Source organism: Trachurus japonicus, chromosome 5, assembly GCF_045865225.1.
Source record: "Trachurus japonicus isolate A0001 chromosome 5, Traja_1.0".
Classification (NCBI taxonomy): Eukaryota; Metazoa; Chordata; class Actinopteri; order Carangiformes; family Carangidae; genus Trachurus; species Trachurus japonicus.
In genome coordinates, this window is record NC_140911.1 from 31885958 (window position 1) to 31909957 (window position 24000).

General features: G+C 44.6%; 1 protein-coding gene across 2 annotated transcripts in view; it reads left to right on the forward strand.

Annotated features, from left to right (window-relative positions):
- pax7a (paired box 7a) overlaps positions 1 to 24000 on the forward strand; it is a 46498-nt gene that overhangs the window by 18005 nt on the left and 4493 nt on the right. For both annotated transcript variants that reach the window (XM_085777499.1, XM_085777500.1), the window contains exons 5-7: positions 4077 to 4276; positions 12237 to 12402; positions 12833 to 13026. In XM_085777499.1, the coding sequence (XP_085633625.1) occupies positions 4077 to 4276; positions 12237 to 12402; positions 12833 to 13026 (560 nt within the window). The remainder of the gene's footprint in view (positions 1 to 4076; positions 4277 to 12236; positions 12403 to 12832; positions 13027 to 24000) is intronic.

Sequence of the window (24000 nt, forward strand, 5' to 3'; positions counted from 1 at the left end):
ATGCTTTTCAAAATGAGCCATTATGAGCTAATGCTGCACTGCCAAAGCTCTGTCTGTTTTTGTCCCTCTGTCTTGGATAGTTTGTAAAGGTATGGCTGATATTGAGGCCATGGGTTATGATATCAGAGGCAGTCTGTCTAGGATGAGTACCACTTTGCTTAAAGCTAATACCGCTCACAGGTGAGACGAGGGATTAAAACACCTGACACCTGCACCACTGCAAAAGTGGGATTTGCAGGATTTTTTTTTTTAATTAGACATTCTCATTAAAATGATAATATTCCTCTTTACTTCATCTTTTGCAAAATAAAGCTGCACGTTTTTTTTAATGCATTCTGTTTATTGCATGTATATTTTGCTTCTTTTCTTTTTCTACAGCTTTTTCAGAATAGAGCATTTTTCATTCCTGTTATAATTCTTTTTTTTATATAAAGATATGGACATGAAATTGACATTTTTCAGATTTTTTTTCGGGAATACAGTTTTCTTCGTGCCGATGACAGTAATGTCTCATGATCGCTTACTTCAGGGACCTCGATGTTGTTTTTCATCCAGAACTACCACACGGTATTAGGTGTCCGGATGCAGTGTTTTCAACAACCTGGTGGACATGAAGTTTATTGCTGTTGTTATGCATCATAAATCTGCAAACCTACAGATCACTTGGTTAATTGCCGGTATTGAATGGACAGCTGCCTGTTAAATCAGCATTACCTCAGCGTCTCGGGGGCAAACGTGGAGGACCGGAGGAGTCCGAGGGGGTGGGGGTGGAGGAGGGGGAGGGCTGGAGGAGTAGGTGGGGAGGAGGAGGGGGTCGATACGAGGAGGGGTTTGAGGAAACAGGGTGATGATGAGGATCCCATCTGCCTGCAGTCTGAGGAGTCTGTCTGTGAGGTCAGCAATGGAGCATCAGGGGAGAGAGCAGGCTTTAAACCTCAGAGTAACCTTAAAACTATTAACTAGCAGCACAAGTCCTTCAAAAGTAGGAACACTGTTTTATCTAAAGGGTCTGGTCAGACCTGGTCAGAATTATTAGAGCATCATTAAAGCAAAGTCACTCCAGGGTGAAGGGACGTCATGTTGATCTCCACATCTGTGGTGTTCATCTTCGGTGCAGAATCGCTACGTAATTGGTTAATCACTTGCAAACACATTGTATTTTATTGAAGGTAAAGAAGTGAAAATGTAGTTACACCATTTCCTAGTGCGCTGTTGATGTTTGTTCCCCCATAATGCAATGCACAGTTTTTGCTTTGTCTGTGTGAAGCTTTATTAGAGGGTGTATTGTAAATTAACTGTAATTTGATTGACATGATCTGACTGTGTAAGTTAGTTTTATATGGCATACAGTACAGTTCTATAAACTATTGTCTCTGTTGATAAAGACTAGCCTCAGCCCTGGAAGGCGATCACTCTTCATAACAGTGGCATTAAAGGTCAGAGATTGATCCTCCTCAGCCCCTGTACTGAAGCCAACTCTTTTGTAAGTCATTACAATTCAGGTTAAGGTAGCCAGAGTTATCTTCAGTCTCAATCACTTACCAAGACAAAGCGACGTGTAAACCTGCTTAAGTCTTATTTATCCTGGGCACAATTCAAAATCAATATCAGGGTAAAAGCTGGGAGGGCCCCTGGAGGAGAGTACACAGCAGTAATCATGCCCACTGGATGGCCTATAATTAGATTCTAATTGGATGATAACTAATGAGACAAGGCGTGAGTGGGTTTATCAATATCCCATGAACCTTTAAATGGAAATTACAGCTGTCATATTATGCAAAGGGCTAATCAGAGTGTACCTTTTTTTTTGCCTAGCGGGCCATTAAAGAACTGACCTGTGAAGGGACACAACTACACAGCAGCATGAAATTTACAGGTTTTTTTTTTTCTTATCCAGAAAAAGTAATGAAAATGCCTGTTTTGCCGCTTGTGCATAATGGCATGTATTTAAAACTGTTTTAAATGATGACAATAATTGAGGGACTAGTCCTTTATTATAACTCCTCTATGCATTTACCAGAAATCTGTAGCAGATACCGTCTTACATCAACATGGATAGCAGCCATGTGTTTTTATATGTTTTCTATCTCCTACTCACCAAATGTAGTCAGCATATAGATGAGTTTTACATCCAAACCCAATCCCAGTTGGCCCCATGCAGCGTGTGCCATTTTCCATTTTCCCTCACTCATTACAGGCAGGGGCTGTTGACCTTGTGCTTCTGGTTCATGTACAAGAGCAGATGTGTTGGCTCTGCGCGGCGTAATTGAGAGCAGCAGTACATGCCATTGTCTGTGGAGGTTTATCAGTCATTAGCCTGATAGCATGCTAAATGTGACACTGATTGGCACAGCGGTTTACTCGCAAAATAAAGTCCGTCAAAGCAGCGCAAACAAAGGGGAGGAAACGAAAATGATTTGAGGAGGAGAAGACTTCGATATCTTCCTCAGGGCCCCTCGAGTATATGAGTGTGACTCCGGCTGCCACGTCTCCCCCCCGTAGGACACAGAGGTGACTTTGGAAAGTGATCTGTACACTGCTGGGTTGGTCTCAAGTGTCGTCATGGCAAGTTACCGGGCAAATGGATATACGCATCCTCATGAAAACCAACAAAGGGATATGTGGTGTATGTACATATTCAACTTTGTATGTTCAAGGGTGTTCTGCAGCGGAGTGAGCCCGTGCTTCAAGAATCAATCTTTATTAAAAAGGATAAGACTGAAGAATTGATTTAATGAATGCGGCCTCATGTCCTGCGGCCACATGTAATCCACAGAGAATCATTGAGCATGAGCTCAGGGGGACAAAAAATGTTCGTAGAAGACTCATGGAGTGGCCTGTAATGATAGTCTCCATATAATCCCATAATTCCTTGTTTAATTAAACTCTGGAGCTGGCCTTGAGACTCCGCCAGCTCTGTTGCTCTTTTGTTCTCACAGTTGTTATTTGGAGGCTAGGTTTGAGTATTCTTTTGTCCACTTATGTTGAAAGATTTGACTGGAGTGAGCTTTAAACAGACATCAGAGCGGTAAAACAACGAATTAGACGGCAGGAACTCACTCAGGCGAGACATTCAGGTAAGCATTATAGTTTTCATTTGAGCTGGATAGCAAAGGGCCACTGTCAGAAGCAGAAATCTCTTCATACACCCTCTTCTTCAATATCTCCCTTTATTTTCCCTCTCCCACACTTTCTGGACTGTGCATGATGCAATCCAACTAGGCCTGGAGCAACACTGGCACATCACGCCGCCTTGTCAATGTCTCAATGAGGAAATTATGAAAATGTGAATTTTATGACATGAAATGAAAAGGGCCATGTAGTTTGAATAGACATGCAGAGGAGGTGAAAATGATGCAATTTTCTAAATTCAGTTATAACGGTAATGTGCAATGGTAATGCGTATTTGCTGTCAAAAATTTCCCTGTCGGCCTGGATTGTACAGCTTTGTGCTGTATCTATATTCCTCGAGCAAAAATTCAGCTTAGTTGAATGCCTAAAAAGTAATGTAAAATATGTTCTAATTCATTTAATGACAGCAGATGGAAACACATGGGACTGAATGGTTTCGGTGTGATATTGTGTTCTATTTTATACACTTTGGCTGCGCTATGTATGAGCAGTGTGCCCTGGGCCAATGAGAGAGAAAAGCAGGGTGAGGAGCAGCAAGGTGGCCTGTGCAGATTAACCCCTCTACCCACGAACACCCCCACTCCCCCTCAGCCCTCTGCCTTCACAGCCTCTGGGGCCCCTTTCAGAGGCAGGATTGTGTATCAGGGCCTCTTCTATATTAAATAAATATCCTCAGATTAAGATAATATTCTCCCAGTTGTATAGCGAGAGAGGAGAAGCTGTCATTTGAATCCTCTATGTCGACAGTCCCTCGCCTCTCGACAACAAAAGAGACTCCAAAATGCAGATAATGCTGTTAGAGCTAGTTTATGATCAGTTTCAGTTCACGTCTGATGCTATTTTTTACACCACTTCAGTTAATTCACACAAAAAAAACTCCTTAACTTGTTTTCATTCCATGATCACACACAGATGGCCCTCTGTCCCTTTTCTCTTCACCTCAGGTAACCGCACAGATGACGGTTCAGATGTAGATTCGGAGCCTGACTTGCCCCTGAAGAGGAAGCAGAGGCGCAGTCGCACCACCTTCACAGCTGAGCAGCTGGAGGAGCTGGAGAAGGCTTTTGAAAGGACACATTACCCAGACATCTACACCAGAGAGGAGCTGGCTCAGAGGACAAAACTCACAGAGGCGAGAGTGCAGGTCAGACACAGTAGAGTATACTAGGAAACACAGATGGACAAGAACACACATTGTTCTGTAACAGGCCGGCATGGAAACACATTTTCTCTCGTGGGACCGTGCCAGGCCGAAGGTTTCTTCATAGCTTGTCCATGTTTATAGGTGAAATTTAATATGATTTTTTTTTTTTCATTTAAAAAAGCAAACAACACGGTTTTCCAGAAGCACTGAACCTACTCATCTGGATCATCAGAAAATTCAGATTTCATTGCAACTGCTTGGTTAGCAGAAAGTTGCTCCAATTGAAACTTTAAGTAACTGGGTCTAGTGAACTTAAAATACAAGTTTCCACTACATTTTTTGCATTGCTTTAAAAACCAGTGAAGAGTAAATAACTTTTACCTCCATAGTATTAAGGTGGAAGCATAAATCTCAAAATATATATGGCCACAGGTAAGTGAGGAGACATGCTGCAACACTTTGAGAGTATCCATCCTTTAAACGCATGTAATTAAACATGAGCTTAACTTTTTAAGACTCCACCTGTCAACATATATAGTAGCTCGGTCCTGAGAATCACAGAGCCACATATCTGGTTCTTTCTCATGCAGCCAGTTGTTACAGGCTCACACTTGATGACACTTTGTTCAGGCCTCACGGGGCAAATAATGTAATTCCCCTAAACCCTCCTCTAAAAAAGTATGACACCTGGCTGAACTCACACTCACTCGGTGTTCCTTGTGAAAATAACAGCATTGCTCCTCTTTACCTACAGAGATGATGTATTCATCTGTCAGGAGGACGCTACCCTTCTTTCCGTACTGCTCGGCGCATGTAAGGGAGTTTCGCTGCCGACCATTAGCCTTCATGTTTGAGTGTTTTGACAGTGATACTCCCCATCTTCACACCTCAGACCCAGGAATCTGTCTGACAGCCTGGATGCCCTGCAGTCGTATGTAAGATTGAAGGAAGATATGTACAGTAGAGTTACAGCAACAGCTGTTCCTCCAAAGACTGAGAGAGGGGGGAAAAAAGAGAAGAGGAGAGAAAGGGAATGCATTCCTGATGGATTTCTCATTTCGGCCTTTGGCCAGGATCTCATCCCATCACTTTCAAGCTCGCCGCTGCTTGTAAAACCCTCCACATATCACACAGGGTTCCTCATCCTCTCTAGGGAACCTATGCCCCGACAACAACATTAATCAATCAACTGCTTGTAAAAAAAAAAAAAAAAAGAGAGAGAGAGAAGAAAAAAAAGGTCTGGGGCACCGCTCTCCTCTTACCGCAGTCGTTCACACTCCCTCTGAACCCCCACAAACTCTTCACCGCATGCTAACTGTTCATCACACCACAAACATGCAGTTGGGGTAACTGATTCCACACATGTCTTTGTCCATCTTGAAGCCCCCCAACACGCACGGATGTCCTATATGTCTGAGTGTTTAATGCCTCACTCAAGGGAGGAGAAATTCATCTCTTGTCTGTTATAAGGCAATTTATTCTTTTTTTGTAAGTCTGTGTGATTGTGTGTGTGCATGTGCGTGTGTGTGCGTGAGTATGTGTGTGTGTGTGTGTGTGTTTGTATAAGAGGTTAATGTGGACAACAGAATGGAGAACTGAAAGCTACATCAATAATCTCTATGGAAAATCTGCTCTAACACATTCTGATAATATTAATTTAGAAGTAAATTCAATTTTGCATTTTACAGATTTGGTTCCAACTTTCTCTAATGTTGTTTGATTTAGCTGCGCAATTGCATAAACCTGATTTTTTTTATGGTAAATGCCATATACAAATGCATCAGTCTACTGCAATTCACAGTCATCATAGAGGACAGTAACACTTGAGCTTTGAAAGAATAATCCATGGCTGTATTAACACCCATGTAGGGCCTATTTATGGAGACTGACAAAAATATCTAAACATGAAAGCAAGAGAAGAAAGAAAACACGGAGTGACTGCTGTCTCTTTGCTGTTAGATAATAGACTTAAATGATGTCATGTGAAAACCTGAGGAATTTGAGTCATGGCTATAATTTGTTAATGCTGTTTTCCTCATAATCTAATTCTTAAAGGCTTTGAACGTCTCAAAAGGTCAAGTCAAACTTAATTTTCAGAGAAGGTTACGGAGAAATAGACGATGGTAGCCAAAATAAATAATGCCCAGAGCTGCGCTGCAGTTTGGTGAGCATGTTTGCAAGAAGATGTGTGTCTGGAGCTTTAAGTGTATGAGTCATTTTCCCAAATGCATCTCAAAGAATTATTGAATTTCGAGTTCTTCAACCACTGAAATATCAACATTTCAAGATTTTACCCCTTCTTAATGAACATTTAGATAAGAAAGATAAACTAAATGTGGAAATGTAATGGTTTAAAAGTGTGTTTTCTTCTGGTGTGTGCTCGTATGTGTTGTTTGCATCGCAGCGTTTCTGAAAATGTCCACCAGCTGGACTTTCACATAGGTGCCCAAATGGCCCATCACAGGGCAGGAGAGAGGAGACCCTTTGGCCTGAGAGCAAAGCTTCTCCAGCACAGCTGCAATGACGCATCTTCCAGATGTCGCTCAGAGACTAATCGGTGTTTGGGGCTGAGAAAGAAACTATGGGCAGGGGGTGTTGGAGGGGTCTCACACACACACATACAGACACTCATATTTTAACTTGAATTTGTGTTCACGGTCATGGTTCACCGCTGCTCATTTGTCATTAAACGTGGCGATAATGTGGAAAGTCTTTTCTTTTTTCAGGTCTGGTGCAGAAGGTAAAGTGCACTGGTGGGGTGCAAAGCATGGCTGCAGTCAGCGGCGCTCGACCATCACCGACCCAGAGCTGTGTTGTAAATTAAACGGCTAGATTCTTGTGGAAGTGATGAGTGTTTGGCTTAGCGCTGACTCACAACCTAAACTCATAAACAGAGCTAACTCCCTTGTGTGTGCCCTCGCCTGCCATTTTAAGACCCCTTCACCATCCATCTTTATCAGCCCCGCTGCCCCTTTCAGCAGAGCTACCAGCGCTGCTTCACCACCACCAGCCTCGCAATGGTTTTATCACCCCAACTGACAAATTGCGGGATATGATCCATATCTCTCAGCAATTAGTTCCAGGCTGTCTCAGTGGGAGGGGATACTGCCAAGTCTACCTTCAGCATCGGCTCCGCTGATGCAGAGTGCGCTGCCACTTTCCATCTGATAGCCCCTCAGTTTTAACAGGAGCAGGCGGCAAAGCCATTCCATGAGCTATTAGAGAAGAGAGCAGCGTTTGTGTGTCTGCTCCCTGTGAGGAGTGGACCAGGTGGGGGTAGCACTGAGGAGAAAGTGAGAAGAGGGAGGGAGGGAGTGGGGGGGTATATGCGGGCAATAGGCAGCAGACTGCTGTAAATCAACGATCACAGAAGAAGCAAATTACATTCTCCTCTATTTAGACTGAAGTTTTTAAAGAGTCTGACTCCAGAGTCTGGGCTGAGGCTCATCACGCCGCCGCCAGCTCGCTTTACCACATCTGTCACATAGATCCTCTTTCATTACCAATAAACATTCTGCATGTAGCTATTATAGTTAGTGGAATCTAATAAGTTATAAGTATTGCTTTTTACAAAGCGTGCAAATCAATTTAGGTGAAAGTTTCTCTCTTTATCTGTGGCTTGTGCTGGCCTGTTGATGTATGGAACCGAGCGCAGGGAAAACACCTATGTGGAGCCTGAACCGGCGCAGCCAAATTCACACTCAACGCTCACGCTCTTCAAACCGGTTTTCAACTCAGCTAGTCAGAATATAATCCCATAGGGAGGTTTCAAGAGGTAATACACAGTTTCCTGATTGTTACAATATCAGTCAAGTACCAGCGGCAAGAGAGAAAATCACAATGGAGCTGAGTGGTGACAACCAAACCCAACAGGCAACTGTATTCCCGCCAGTATGGGTTTATGTTTCATAAAGGAATAAATAGGATTTGTGTAGATTGTACGGGAGAAATTGTTGCAATGCATCAGTGTGAATGTTCTAACAGTTTCTTATTATTAGAATTTAAATGACTTTGGTACAGTGCTTCTGTACTCCTGATACTTATCAAGCTAATCCCACTCTCCTCTCAAATTCACACTCCTAGCTACTTTAATTAGCATAGTGCCAGTCTGGAAGGCAAGCAGGGAGGGAATCAGAGAGAGAGAGAGAGAGAGAGAGAGAGAGGGGAAAGAAGAGGGGAAGGAGAGAGGAGAAGGAGGAGGTGTGAGGGAGGCAGGGAAGAGAAGGGGAGGGGGGGGGGGGGTATTGCGTGGTATGAGACAGAGGAGGATTTGTATGTTGAGGCTGGTTGCATCACCCCTCTGTGTTTTTGTGGATATGAAGTCAGCAGCACATTTTGTTTTGTCATTATCTCGGCTCTCGGTATTCATCTACCGAATGTTGCAAATTGGCTCCTGAAAGGCGTCACACATTCAGTACTTGTCTTTGACAAAATAATTCATGGAGGATTGTCTGAACGGGGGGAATTCTGAAATATGAGTGATCCTATTTAAGAGAAACAACATAGAGAGGTTTTTTTTTTTACTGCAGTGCAGTGTCACGCGTTTACAATGTTTGGAGCGTGTATTATCACTGATCAACGATAAGAAAAAAAGGCAAAAATGCCTCTAGATCGCTAGGAATCGATTCTTTTGGCTGACAGTGAATGGAAGATTAGCGACAATGAACCCGTGCAGGCAGCCAAACTTGAACCGGAGACTAAAACGTGTCACCGTACTGAATCGTACTGAATGTTGTGGTTGCAGGTTTGTTATCCGATTGCAGGTTTGAGGTTTGCATCTATAAACCCTCTTCTGGTTGCGCTGTAGAACAACCTTCACCCTTTGTCCTCCTCCAGCTGCGTCTTCCTTCAAGTCTTCCTCTTTTGTTTCACAAGCCTGGGCTAAGCTTGACTTCTAAGATGGGTTACTGCTCTTCTACCACCACCCCGCCCCCATCCCTCCTTCCCTCTCAAAACTTTCTCCACAATGATACAGAGATGCAGCGCAGACGTGTCCAAGTGCACTGGATGCGGGGAAGCCTTTTAGTCCGTGACAACGAGACAGAAGTGAGCCACATGAATTCGGCTGTACATTTCTAGGTAGAGAGGGAGACATGGAGGAGCGCAGCAGCTCTCTGTGCTGCAGAGAATTAAACCGGATTGGGGGAAAAGCAGAGGAGAATCTGTGGTCCAAGGTGACTTTGTGATCAGGTTCCAGAGCGGAGCCTCAAATCCTCAGCTTCAGGCTGTGTGTTAGTTTGTGTGAGGTGCACGTGTGTTTATGCGCAAGCGCGTGCTCGCGACGTATGCATGTTTGTGATGGCGTATGGGCACACGTGCGCATGTGCATCACCACTTGTGCACATGTTTATCCCAGTCTGTGCTGACAGTCTGATGGCCGCTGGAGAAAGCATTCAGTCGGTGACACGCGCTCCTCTCTTGTCCCATTATACAGTGTTAAAGTGGACACAGCGCACCTGCATCTGTGGACAATGACAGTACAGCTGCAGCCAGTTCCTGTACATTTGAATGGCAGATACATTTTGAAAGACACAAAACAAAAAAATGATGATACCAAACAACTGGAACTGGAAATGCGTTTGTCTTCCCTCCAGCGTCTGCTAGTAGCAGCTAGAGCATGATCTTTGTTATTTATGGTTATGTTGAGCCACTGGCAGCATTTGGTCTCTATTGCTTTAAGACTGGAACAATCAATGGCGACTTCTTGAAGCTATTAGACTTAAACAAAACCATGGTCTTTTTGGTAACCACAGATGGGATTCAGGATTTGGTCCCATGGCTCACGCGCCCTGTGGTCGTAACCCTCTGAACAACTTCTTTGGTGTAGAAAAACATGCACTTCCTTCCCTGGAACAAAGGTTGCCACTGGACATAATACAACCACTAATTACATTTTCCCACAGAGAAAAAAATAAAATAAAATGTCATAAAACGTTTCAAGGAGGCTGGGTCAGATCAGAAGGGAAACACCTTTCCAGTAGTTGTATGACTACTGGTTTTAAGAAGTGATGTACTAACAGCTAATGAGTGAGACATTTTTGAAAATCCCTGGCTGCCCTAATTTTAATTGTATGGAAACATAAAACTAGCAAAGTGATTACGATTAATTTAAACAGTCCAAATTTACATTAAATCTACAGTAAAAAGCAAGGGAAATGTCCGGTATATAATGTGCACTGAGAGCAAAGAGAGAGAGAAAAAAAACGACTTCAACGTTTAAGTGTTTTTTGTCTGCCATGATGGAACACCTCCTTCCTAAGCTTGGATGACAAAAGGGGGAAGGAAGTGAAAGTGAACATAAAAGAGGGGTGGGGTGAGTGGATGAGGTCGGAGGTGAAGTGGCACTGTGGGGTGGGGTGAGGGGGAGTGTGTGGAAGGAAGGGGTGTGCCCCCCCCTCCTCCCTCCCCTGGGCCAGGCAGCTGTTTGTCTGGCCCAGTAGGAGCTTAGTTCAGACCTTGGACCACGCTCCACTACATCCCAATAGCAGAAATTTCACTGGAGCCACACACCACATTTGTTTTGGAATATCTGACGGAGGGATTGAGATGGGGTCTTTGGAGGCGATTGGGCTTGAGATAAAGATTTCCTGTTGGTTTTCCAGTTGCGTAATTGAGGTTTCGCCCGGCACGGTCGTCGCCTGTTGCATCCCATTTTCTGTCTCGTAAGCTCTCCCAACTAAACTCCATATGAGCTAGAGAAAAAAAAGGGGGGAAAAAAAGTCACTTCGCAGAGGCAGTTTCTGTGTGGGGAAAAGAAACCACATTCAAATGAAGATCTCTGTTGGGCTGAGATCCCTTGTAGGCCTATACGAGTTTATATGTATGTTTGTGTGTACAAAAAAAAAAGAGGCAGCCCCCGAAAGGCAGCGAGTATGTCGCTGTGTAAGTCCCCTTGAAAGTGTCCCTCTTTAAGACCTGTTTAAAAGGGACGCCCCCTCTTTGTGCCCAGTGTTCTCAGTGGCGTATGGAGGGGCTTTTGTCCCCCTCTTTCATGTGTTCTCACAATAGCCCGGGCCGTTTGAAACACAACAGTAGATGAACTGCGCTGACAGTGTATTAAACTCTGATGAATTGCCTGTGCGAGGCATAGATCAATGTCCTTCAACCCTTAGCACACAGTGAAGCCCGGGCCTTGTCTTGGTTAAATGGAACAGGTTGCTGGCTCTTTTCAAAAGCCCCTGATTATATTCGTGTTTTGTTGAAGCAGAAGCCTTTTTAAAATGTGTAAATCTTCGCAGTTCAAAAGAGTCCTATTTTTCCCCCTTTTCATTCAGGCAATTGACATTGTGTGTCTGCGCTTTAGTGCTGCTCACTTTGCGAGCGTTTTTCTGTTTGCGGCCTCACGATTCTGCGTCTCCACTCCAAAGTGAAAACACTTTTCTTCAAACTGACTTTTAAAGCTTTAAAACAACCAAATTAAAGCTGCACAGTCGCAGCTGATGTTTCCCTGCCATCTCCACTGTGAAGAAGCGATGGCCCCCTCTCAAAGCCTCTAACTGTTTCCCAAACATAGCTGAGATGCGTGATGTGGAGACTGGTGGCCTACCTCTGACCTTTAAATGACTTCTCCTCTCTGAAGGAGGCTTAGGGCAGCCTGTTTACACAGATCACAGCTTCAGCCACTTAAGAACAACAGGGACAGACCACTGAGCCTCTATGGCAGCTCCCACAGGGACTACTGACTCTCAGCTACCACCAGCACCACCACTCACATTAACCGGCAGATTAATCACAGGTGGCAGGAGCCTGCCAACTCTGCAGAGGGTCCTCTGCAGTCAAATGCTCACCGCACAGGCATAAATTGAGTTTTAGCGAACGCAAGATAAAACAAAACCAATTTGAAACCTGCAGGATTTCAGCGTTCAAAGGTGAAAATGAAAAAGAAAAGAAAAAAGAAAAAAAAAGGAAGAATTTCAACTGTGAAATTGTGTGCTTTATGAGACTCTCATTTCCTCTGTAGGTGTGGTTCAGCAACAGACGAGCTCGGTGGCGTAAACAGGCCGGGGCCAATCAGCTAGCGGCCTTCAACCACCTGCTTCCTGGAGGATTCCCACCCACGGGCATGCCAACCTTACCCACATACCAGCTACCAGAGTCCAGCTACCCCAGCACCACGCTATCACAGGGTAAGGCCCCACAAAGCCATCCATCTGAAACATACAGCATGCTCCCAGTTAAATCTAATTTTGTTAGATTGCATTAGTGTTGTTTATTTGGGGGTATGTCATCCATATGTTCATGTTAACAGCATTATAATTATATATGAAGTATTTGCTGCATATAAGAGCCATGCAGCAAGTAATTATCTTTACAATCACAGCTTTGTCACAGTGGGACAGAAACAAGCCTTTGCTTCATATTTGTCCTTTGCAACATTTTAATGTAAAGAGATGAGTAGAAATTGGTAAAGAATTTGAGGGAAGAACATTTGACGGTTGACCTCTGACCTCCCAGGCTTACACTTTGAGGTTTCCTGTTGAGCTTTTGATATTATTTTTCCTGGATTTGTTCTTACCTGGGCACTTTTTGTGTGTGTGTTTTTTTTGTGTGTGTCAGAGGGCAGTACATTGCACAGACCCCAGCCCCTGCCTCCATCCTCCATGCATCAGGGAGGTCTGGGTGCTGACAGCAGCTCTGCTTACGGCCTGTCGTCCAATCGCCACAGCTTCTCCAGCTACTCTGATACCTTCATGAGCCCCTCAGCATCCAGCAACCACATGAACCCTGTCGGCAACGGGCTCTCCCCACAGGTCAGTCCAGATATATACCACATCTATACGTTCCCTCTATAGGTGCTGTTAACACTCTTCCTCTTCCTCCTCTTCCTCCTCCTCCTCCCCCTCCCCCTCCTCCTCTCTCTCCTCAGAATATGTAATTGTATTTGACTGAAATTAAAATTCAGAAACAGCATGTTCAGCAAAATAACTGCCAGTGTGGGCTTTTATGTTCGCCTTCCAAAGCCCTGGATTTATTCTAGCTATTCTAAATTGCTACATTTGTAAAACAATTGGATTAACATCAACAAATTAAAATTCATCTTGATAGTACCGCAAGTACTCAAGCTGCTCCAAACAGAGGTTTTTCGACTTTCCTGGGACATCTAAATCCTTGCGCTGTGCAGTGAGAACACATGCAGATGAAATAATTAGCTAAAGCTTATAAATGTAGACCCATAATCTTCTTCACGTAATTGTCTGCAGCTGGAAGACTCCAGTGCTATGTGTGATTTTCTTCTTGTCTCCACTATATGATTTCCAGTGTGCAGAGTGACGGAGGTGTCGTCCTCTCCACATGTGTGTTTTTCCCTTTCCTTCTGGTCACTTCACCTGCTCTCATACCCCCACTTTCCTGCTGCAGTTTAAATCTGTGCAAATACCCAAAAATATCTATGACTTCTGAGCCGTCTTAATGTGTAATACTGTGTGCGCATGTTATGTTTGCTCCCTTCCCTCCTAAACGCTGGATTTCACATGTTAACCTCTTTGGACACCTCCCCTAATGAGCATTTAAATGCGACTCTATGGTGAGGGTTGAGCCTTAAGTAGCACAGAATGAAAAATGATTTGTATTGATGCACATCGTGTGTACAGAGTGAATTATACACAATTACCCATCAATACTGGCCAGTCTTGCCCACCCTCACCAACAAGATGTGGTTAACAGGCAGAAAATAAGATTGAAATGGTGTGTAAAGAGTTGAAAATGAATTTCAATGCTGCATTTGTCCACAATTACCCCGTCGTTCACACGTGTTTTATTGGGAGTTTTTTTTTTTCTTCTTCAAATATTTCTCAAAGCAGATTGGAAACATTCTTGGTATTACCCTCTTTCTTCAGAGAAGAAAGAATTAAGGATTTTGTGACAAAAAAGAGATTTTCTCTCCTGCTGGAGCGACGGAGGATAACATGGAGGCTCACAGCGTGTTTGATTGTTAATCGTGGCACAGGGGCTTTAACTGCTAATGCTCTCACTGCAAACCTGCACAAAAACACCAGGAACATGGAGTCGTTTTTTTTTTCTTTTTTTTCATTAATGGCTCTCTCTAATACTGGCATGGGGTGCACTGTCGCTTTCTCTGCCTCTCTGTGCAGGCATTCAAGAATGTGTTGGGATATTAAACATTTCCTGTCATAGTGAGGATTAGAACAGGAGCCTTTGGGCAACTGTACAGCATGGATTTTCAGTATTCAATTACTCTATCGAGTGGTTTTTGACGAAAGTCTTTATCGAAACCCACCTGAAATGCAATTTAAATTATTTTTTTGAAGTATTTTATTTATTTTCATTTTTTTTATTTTTTTTTTTTCATTTATTTTATTTTTTTGTTGCAGGGCATATGCATGTGGTGTGGAGTGGTTTTGATGTGTCACACCATGTTTGTCCTGCACAGAATTGAAATGTATTGAATGCATGCAGAATGCTATGTGGCATTCCTATCAGTCTCTCAGCATGGAGATGAATGTTCCCACTGACAGCAGAATCAGAGTTCACTCTATGGTGCAGGGTCCTGTAGGGCTGGGCAGCCTCTCTCTCTCTCTCTCTCTTTCTCTCTCTCTGTCACTTCACAAACATGCAGCCATCCACAACACAGAAAAACTCAACACAATAAACATTCAGTTCACCTTGTCCAGGCCAGACCTCGCTTTGTCTTTGCTTGTATTTAAACAATTCTTTAAAAAAAAAAACACAAACAGCAAATCAGTGTCAGCTTCGGAAAATTATCAACACACATTCGACACCTTGCAGTTTATTTTTCATGATTTACAGCATGTTTTCCCTCTCCTGTTTTCCCTCCCCTGTAATGGAAAAAAAGGGAACACAAACAGACACTCTATCGAGATGGAAATGAGAATTTGATATTGTAAGTTACAGACAGCATCTGTTTGCAGGAGATATGCTTGTGCATTGGTATGTGTGAGCGATTTCTTCAAGTGTCTGGCATTGATGGCCTAGTGGATGCTGTAAAGATTGACAAAAATTCTCTGATTCCCAGTAAATGGGCTGTGGTGGCGAGGTGCCAAGTCTGTAATGGAATCCTGCAGCGTTCAGCAGTCCCGACAGGAGCTCGCGTCCATCCCAATCCCATAACCTATCCCGACAGCACACATTTTCCCATTACAGGCGGTGGAAAAGCTATCCACTCTCAAAACTAGTTGCTGTCATTGTGGGATATACAGCGTGTTTGGCTGGTTTGAGGGAGGCAGTGTATTAGAGGTGGTGAGACTGAAGCTGTGCATGGCTGGGCAAAAGGTATGAAACCAGAAGTGTGTTTTGTTGTTGGTCTTGTTTCATTTAGCGGCACAGCAGGTGTTAGAGAGAAGGAAAGGCAAGGGCACGGAGGACAGGCATTCCTGTATTCTGCAGCCATCTTCACCTGAGGATTTAAGCTGATGTCTGCCTTTTCATTATGGTATTTTTCCTTTTTTTTAAAATATATTTTTCACCTCATCATGATGCTCCAAATTTGAATTTTGCATACGCTGACGAGAAAACAAATAAATAATATTTGCTTTGGACTGACAGCAGTGCTTTCACTGAAGAGGTCACGCTTGGAGAGCTGCCTGCTGCCAACACGCAGACATCTCTTAAGAAACGTTGTATATTTTTCAACAGAGCCTGATAACACGGGGCTGAAAAGAGCCTTTTAGATACTTTTCAAGTGATTCTTTGAAGCGCTGTTCATGGGCATGGCATTTTTTGGTGGGAGACATTTGGGCTGAATTCCTCATTACTGCATGACAGGGACACCTGCTGGGAGAGGAAAGAAAACAACTGAACTGCACTTGGAGAGCTGAGGCCATACGGCAAGAGGAGAGCTCAGTGGCAGAGCTTGGGTTTCACTCCTCAGAGAAATTTCCAGAAATGACAACAGGGAATAAAACAGAAATAACAAAAAGCGTTTCTCTTGCGCACTGTTGAATGCATGCAGCGGTGTGTCCACAGATGATTGGACATGATAGAAACAGCTGGAAGTCAGTGAACTCTATAGGTACGGTGGATGGAGATTTTTATTGCCGTTTTGATGAAGGAAGTTCACAAAGTTTTGTGAGGAACTTTTTTTTTTTTTCCTGTTTTGCAGTTTTATGAAAGTGTTGTGTGTTTTGGAATGACAAGGATGTGTGCGTGTGTGTGTGTATCTGAGGAGGGCCTTTGGGCTGTGTGAGTGGGCCGGGCCTCCACGCATACACACACACACACACACACACACATACACACGTACACGGGATCAGAGGCAGAGCGGCTCTCACCCCTGCCTCCCTTTGATCTGTGTCCCCAGGCCTGCCTGCCCGCGCCGCGCTGCACCGTACCACGCACGCTGACACCATGCTCACCAGCGACTCCCCACAACTGTCTGAGAGAGATAAGCCAGGGGAGACTCCAAACTGTGCTGCTGCTCTTCCATTAGCTAGCGCAGACGCTTCTTTTAAAAACGGGATGAATTATTTTTAAGAAGCAAGCTCTGCTGTTGCCAAAAAAAAAAAAAAAAAATGGAGAGGGGAAAATGTACGGAACAATCTGGAGCTCTGGCTTCATTCCGCCTCCCTCCCTGACTTCTAACAAGACATTCTGCACCTGAATACCAATGAGAGGGGGAGATTCATGTAGTCCCCCACATTATTAAAACTTGGGCATTAAGCCTCTCACCGGGCACTGTGTCAGCTGGCAGGCTCCACTGACAACAAATCAAAGGGGATGAGCACATAGCCTGCATTCATAGCTCAGCCACTCGCAGTGCAAGAGGGGGAATACATACTGGTTAATTAGAACTCCCATTAAAACAAATACTGTTTCAATTTGGCAAGTATAAAAAAAGATGTAAGAGGCTTTCAGAAAAAAGAGACCTGCTGTTGGCAGCTGCCAAGAAAATCCAGGGACTGTAAATCATATCCACTGGCTATACTGTTTCTGAACAGATTATTAGTGTTTGCTGTTGTTTTGCGACACTTTTGAACTCTGAGGAAAGATTCTCCATCTGTGACACCAGAATTGAACCTCCGCACCCGCCGCGGCTGTCTCCTCGCGTCGCGCCGTCCTCCATATGATCCCGTGTCGTGGTTTGTTCCTGCAGTTTTTGCAGACAGTCGTGAGGTTCACGCGCAGCTTTTACAAGTATGATGTCATTTAACAGCACTTTTTTTTTTTTTTGCAGTCTAAACTCGGAGCCGCTTGCACCACTTGTAGAGCGCATCACGGTGACAGCTGCTGCTTCACAGGCAGACCTCATTTGCAAGTAGCTGAGACAGTGCTACAGTTTCCCTATCCGTCTGTACACCTGAGCCATGTGTTGCTATAGCTGCAGCTCTTAAGGTCTCTTGAGCACCCGGCTGAAGCCATTTTCCTTTTCATTCCAAAATATTTTTGGTCGGAGCTTTGTGTATTCATCATCTATTTTTCACCTACCAACCTTCCTTCCCTCCATTTGGCTTTTTATCATCCCATGATGCCTTGCCAATAGTGCTTTGCTCTCTCTCTCTCTCCCTCCCTCTCTCTCTCTCTCTCTCTCTCTCTCTCTCTCCCTCTCCCCACCTTCCTCTCTTGCTCCAACTCTCTCCCCTGGAGAGGCAGCTCTTCTCCCTACGCCCAGATGAAAGGCTACGGCGGACAATAAAAATGCTATTTAAATGCAAGGGTGTTTGTGTGCGGGTGAGAGATATTTCCTGCTGAAAGTGAGCTGCTGCATCCTGATAAATAGTAAATATAAGGGAATGTGATTTACATTTATCTTGCAGAGGCAGCCAATATGAATTTCAGTAAATCCTAGAAGATGGGGATTTAAGGAGGAAAATGACTGAGACCGATTCACATGCTGTGTGTCCCACGCAGCTGAAATGCCTATAAGGTGGAGAGTGGTACTGCCTTTATTAAAGTATAGGCACAGACATCGATCCTATCTAAACTACCTATTACACACAGGCATACAGTGTGTCACATGCTCATCTATGGAGATTTACTGCCTCATACACACACAATTTGAAGGTGACTTGCCTTGAAATAACAATAATAATAATGATAATAATAATAACAATAATAATAATGATAATAATAATAACTGTAATAACAATAATAAAAATGATAATAATAAAGCTACTTGTAGTAGTAATAGTAGGCTGCTGGGCAGGTGAAGTGTCGGTGGGACATACGCTGGGTGACCTATCTCTACGGGCCAAGGGTCAGGGTGCAGAGGGTTATGGGATGGCTGGGGAACAGAGGGCTGGTCTGCTGTGAACCTGCCCTGCTAGCCGGAGGTTTGGGATGTTGTCGAGCTGCATGTGGTTCCCGTTAGTTCCAGATGCCACTCTGACAGGTGCATAGCTGTGATTAATACTCTCTCTGACTTTTTTTCTCTTCTCACCCACGTTTTCTCATCCTGCCCCCCCCCCCACACACACCTCCTCTCTGTCTCTCCCTGCATGTCCCTCACTGGCTCCTGACTTTACTCCACTTACCCTCTCGTTCGCTGCCGCCTCACACTCGTGACCCGTGTACAAAGTTTATCCAACTGACAGTTTTCTTAGCCCCTGTGAAAAAAACTAAACTAAACTAAAAAAGCCCAACAAAAAAAAGGAAAAAGAAAATATGAGTATCTGCTTCCAGCACGCATCATTTCATGTGTATCTTCCCCTCTCTCCTTTTCTTCCTCCTGACAATAAGATGAGAATATGGGAGGTGGTTGGGTCCTCAGCTGGTTGTCTCATGCAGCAGCTCTCCCTACTCAGTCTCCAGCTGAGAGCTATTTCACTATTTATTTACATGTAATTATGGCTATGAGGTGCAGATATTAACACTGTCAAGAACAATTTGACCTGACATTTTTCACTAGACCTGGCCCCTGCTGTTTTTAGCAAACAACCCCCTCCCCTCTCCTCCTCCTCCTCCTCCTCCTCCTCCTCCCCGTCCTCCCCCTTTTTTCCTCCTCCTCTCCCTCGATCCGCCTCGCTTTCCTCCTGGAGCTGCTCCCTCAGACACACACAGGCCCTGCCTCCGCTGAAACCACTCTCCTGGAATCAGAAAATCTGCCGTTTAATTTAGAAGAGGCGTTGGTGCAAGGTGCAGAGAGTTGAAGTCTGTGTGTGTGTGTGTGTGTGTGTGTGTGTGCGCGCGTGCGTGCGTGCATGTGCGTCTGTGTGTGCGCTTTGAAGGGGGCCTCTCTTGTTCCCAGTGGCTGAATCCATCCCATAGTTACTCAAGCATATCACTAGCAGAGAATAGAGGATTGCTCCCCACACGTTCTCCAATTGCAGTCCAATAGACGGCATATTAACCTCTGGTTAGTGCAGGGCCAAGTTTATGGCTTATACTGTGGGGTGTTTAGGAGGGAGGGGGAGATCTTCTCCCAGCTTGTGCAGCTGTGCTTTCTTCAACACTGAGGCTAGCACCGGCTAGAGGGGGCTAGTGTGGATTTAGCTTAATGAAAACTTGCACGGAGAAGATGTGGATAAGGCTGAAAATAGATTTGATATTTGTTTTATTCTTCCCTTTGAATGGCTGAGCAGGGAGAGAGGAGACACAGGGGAGAGGGGACACAGGCGCAGGACAGCTAACATGTTGTGAGGAGTGACAGCTTGTTCCAGTGCCCGCTAATCGTCCTCATCTGTGCCTGACTTGTCAATGCCCAGATTCTGTCAGTGCCAATCAGCCTCTTAATTGAACACAATTAGCACCCCACCCCACCACCACCACACACACCACATTCTTCAAAGGCCCATCTCTCTCCCTCCAGCATCAACCGCCCCTCCCCACCCCTCTTCTTCTTCTTCTACCTCTCATTCTGCTTCTGTCTCTTCATCCTCGTGGTTGGAAGACACTTTTCAGTTTTTATTAATGTGCCGCAGCCAATTAACGCAGTGGCATGCAGGCCAGAGCCCGTCATCTGCTGCCTGCCACCGTCCCCGGCTGTCTGCCGCGGCCCCACGCCACCCCTCGCGCCACCTCCCTCCGTGACCAAAACGCTTTAATTCAATTTATGCAATCACTGTTATTTTTAAATAGTCATTTTGTCTGCTCAGATGAGGGGCCTTACTGCCTGCTGGGCCGGCCCTCTCATGTGAGGGATGGGGGGAAGGGTGGGACGTTGTGGGAGCAGGAGTCGACTGACTTGGAGAGGGGCGAGGAGGGGAGGGGGGGGGCCCTGATATTTTCATTTGTTATTTACCGCTTTCATCCGTGTTTTAGACCAGGTTATTAGGTGTAAACAAGGATTTGTGCTTATGAAAAACACATTTTTATGTAACAAGCATCGATGGATTTGCGCTTCATATATATTTTTAAGAGGGTGTACCTTTAATTTTTTTTTTTTGGTTTCTCTCAAAGTCAGACTCTTTCCAGTCTCTGGATCTGTGTGACTCCTGGGTCACAGAATTAAACAGCATTCTCTTCCTGTAATCACCCCCTCAGGACTGGCCTTCAAATATTGATCTGAAATTCAGTGCCATCACTGTGGATCTTTAATCACTCTCTGCTGAGGCGGGTATCAGCCAGGCAGATCTGCTAAGGTGCAAGATGCCACTCTGCACCACTCAGATAACTTACAGACATTTGGAGTGCTCATTTTTTTCCCCGTCTGCCCCGGTGACCTCTGCCTAACTTAAAGGTACATCTTGGGGGCATTTTGATTTGGGCAGAACGGGGAGCTATCGGTGACAGAGGAACTAATCCAGTCTTGCGCAGATTAAGAGTATTTGTGGAGTGGGGTGTGTTGGCGCTGGCGCCGGGAATGGAACAGAAGGGGCTCCTATCAGCTCTCCAGGCAGGCTAGCCCTCAGGCCAGTGCAGTCCTACAGGAGTCTTTGTACTTCCCAAAGCCTCCACTTCTCCTCTCACTCAGTCTATATCACTTTCTCCTGCTGCCCCCCCCCCCCCCCTTCAACCTCTTTCTATAGGCTCTCATATTTTCACTGCTGTGTTTCCTCTCTTCCCTTTTGTCAGTTTGTGTTGTTTCAGTCCAACACAGTTCCATGAGTCCATGTACCCGGTTGTTATCGTCACTTGCTTGAATGGGGGACAAACAGTTGCAGTGTTGGTTCGCACATCTGAGACACGTCAGGTCCATATTGCAAAGTATAAAAAGACATGAGTGCTGCACATTTCAGAATTACACAAAATATTAGAATAAAATAATTCAAGCCTATAATTTCAACAATAAAAAAAGAAAACGCTGTTCTTGTGGCACATCTGCATCCTTTTTCTTTACTGACTTTGTTCCCCTTCTTTTTGTTTGTTTTGGGTGTTTTTTATTTCTTGTCTCAGTCTTGCAGGGTTTCTCTCAGCTCTGTGTCTGTCTCATTGTTTTATTCTGGAAGGAAAACCAACAAAGAACAAACTCGTCAAACATTGGTGCAGACAAAAAAAAATGTAATTTGACTGTTGAAGAAATTAGGGAGGTATGAAAGGGCCCCTTTTTGTGTCTCAAGTGCACTATTTATTTATCTGAAAGGATGCACATTGTATCAATTTACACTTCCCCATTCACTTCGCCACAGGCTGGAGGGCTCAGAAGTTGAGAGAATTAATTACTTTTTTATTATTATTTATAAAGTAATCTATCTGTAGAGAAGGAGCGGAAAAAAGGAGAGGGAGAGGGTGAGGGGAGGGGTGTGTGAGAGAGGCAGGGAACGCCCTGGAGCATTGTCCTTTAAACTGGGTCCTGGCTCACATTATCTCCCAAACCAGCACTCACACAACGTCAAACAACAAACGAACTCTGGGCTGCTGAGGACGCCGTATGCAGGGAGAGAAAGGGAGGTGGTGAGGGGCACGGGGGGAGGAGAGAGAGAGAGAGAGAGATGGAGAGACACAGGGATGAAGTGCTTCCTTTCCTATATTAGGAAACATTGTGGTTAAGTTTTCTCTCTCTCTCTATGCTCTAAAATTTTACACCAAATTAAACTCCACAAGTGTTGGTTAATGTGTGTGTGTGTGTGTGTGTGTGTGTGTGTGTGTGTGTGTGTACTGAGATGTGTAATTTAATGAGACCGAGCCACATCCTGGTGCACAAGATCTCAGCAATAACCCAGTCGATCCAAAATCACATCATCAGCATCGACATGTTTAGCTCTGTGGATTTTAAATGTTTAGAAAAGTAGGAAAAAGCTCTTTATTTCTGAATATATTGGCTGAGAGTGTGTGTGTATGTGTATGTGTATGTGTATGTGTGTGTGTGGGGAGGGGGGGGGTTTAACCCACACCACCAGCAGGAATAATACACTTCATGCCAGAATTTTATATCTATAAAGTTTTGTTTTACATAGTGCGCATTAAGCGGCGGTATCCAGCAGCAAATGTTTTTTACGAGCAAATGTGACTAAAGTAATGTGACTAAGCTAAAGTAACACTCGAATGTGAGCTGAAGGGACTTTTACGGCGACATCAAAGTAGCAATTAAAACTGACCCAAGGAAAACATAAGAGACGTGCTCTGAAGAAGCAGAGGGACGGATCTGAGTCGTGTTCAGAGGCTGAATGACTCACGCTCAGGTCCGACCTGACGTCTGATAGATGAGTTCACGTCTCTCTCTACATTCATCAGCGATCAGCGATGGGAGTCAGATATTTGTCTAACAGCGTGAGCAAAAAGCTAAAAGCAAACAAAAAGCTGAGGACTCCTGAAGAGCTTATCCCTCTTCCCTGTGGGAAACCTTCAATCATTAAGCTGGATGCTCTTCTTCTCCCTTCTCCTCCTCCTCCTCTTCTTCTTTTTAATGATAGCCCCATCCCCACAGATGACAACACTTGTCAGACTCACAAGTGGCCCATCCGTTCTCTAATTCACTAAAATAGCAAAACTGCAACCACGTCCACGATAAGAAGTCATTTTCTTTTGAAGAACTTTCACGAGCATGAAGAATAATCGAGCCGATTGTCGGCCATTCTGTTTCATGAGGAAGCGATGTAATCGAGCTTCAATTAACCAATGACTAAAATGGACTGTTGCCCTCCAGCTGTCTCTCTCAGGACACTTAACAAGCCCCCACCCTCCCCCCACCCACTACTCACTCACTCACTCACTCACTCTCTGCCAATGCAAAACCACCAGGACTCGCTCTCCTGGTCTTCAGAGTGAGCAGCTCGGCTCCATATGGGAGGGAGCATCACATGTGTCCGGCATGAAGAGGGCCATGAATCTCCCTCTTATGGATATATGTCACATGCTCCGTCTGCAGATGTGGAGGGGACGATGGGGGTTTCCATACTGATAGAATTAACATGTGGAAATGACTAACCAGCCTTTATGTTTCTGATGTGATTCGAGTGCTTCGAATTTCCTGGGAGGCCGTTTTTCTAAAGATATGATTAATTTGCAGAATATGGTTGATTTTCCCTCTGCGGGATATTCCTGGCGCAGTGCATCATTTGTGCACTGTTTGGCTCGCCCCTGCCTATATGGTTGTGTCATGTGTGTGTGTGTGTGTGTATGGGTGTGTGTGTGCATGCATGCAAACATATGTCTGCATGTGCATCACCCCTGTGTAACCACCTCCATGATGGGCTAATTGGTTTAGCAGCCAAGGGGCCAAAGGCCAGTGCAGCATAGCGAAACTCAACATGAACCTGATGTTGAAAGGAAGGTTTCCCCGCAATAGGAGGGAAGCATGTGTGGGACAATTCTCTTTTTACCACCCCCTCCCACACACACACACACACACACACACACGCCACTTTCCCTTTTTCACTTAAAGAAACTTGCAGCATAAGAAAACAAAATTGCTGCCAGTGTTTGCGGCCGCT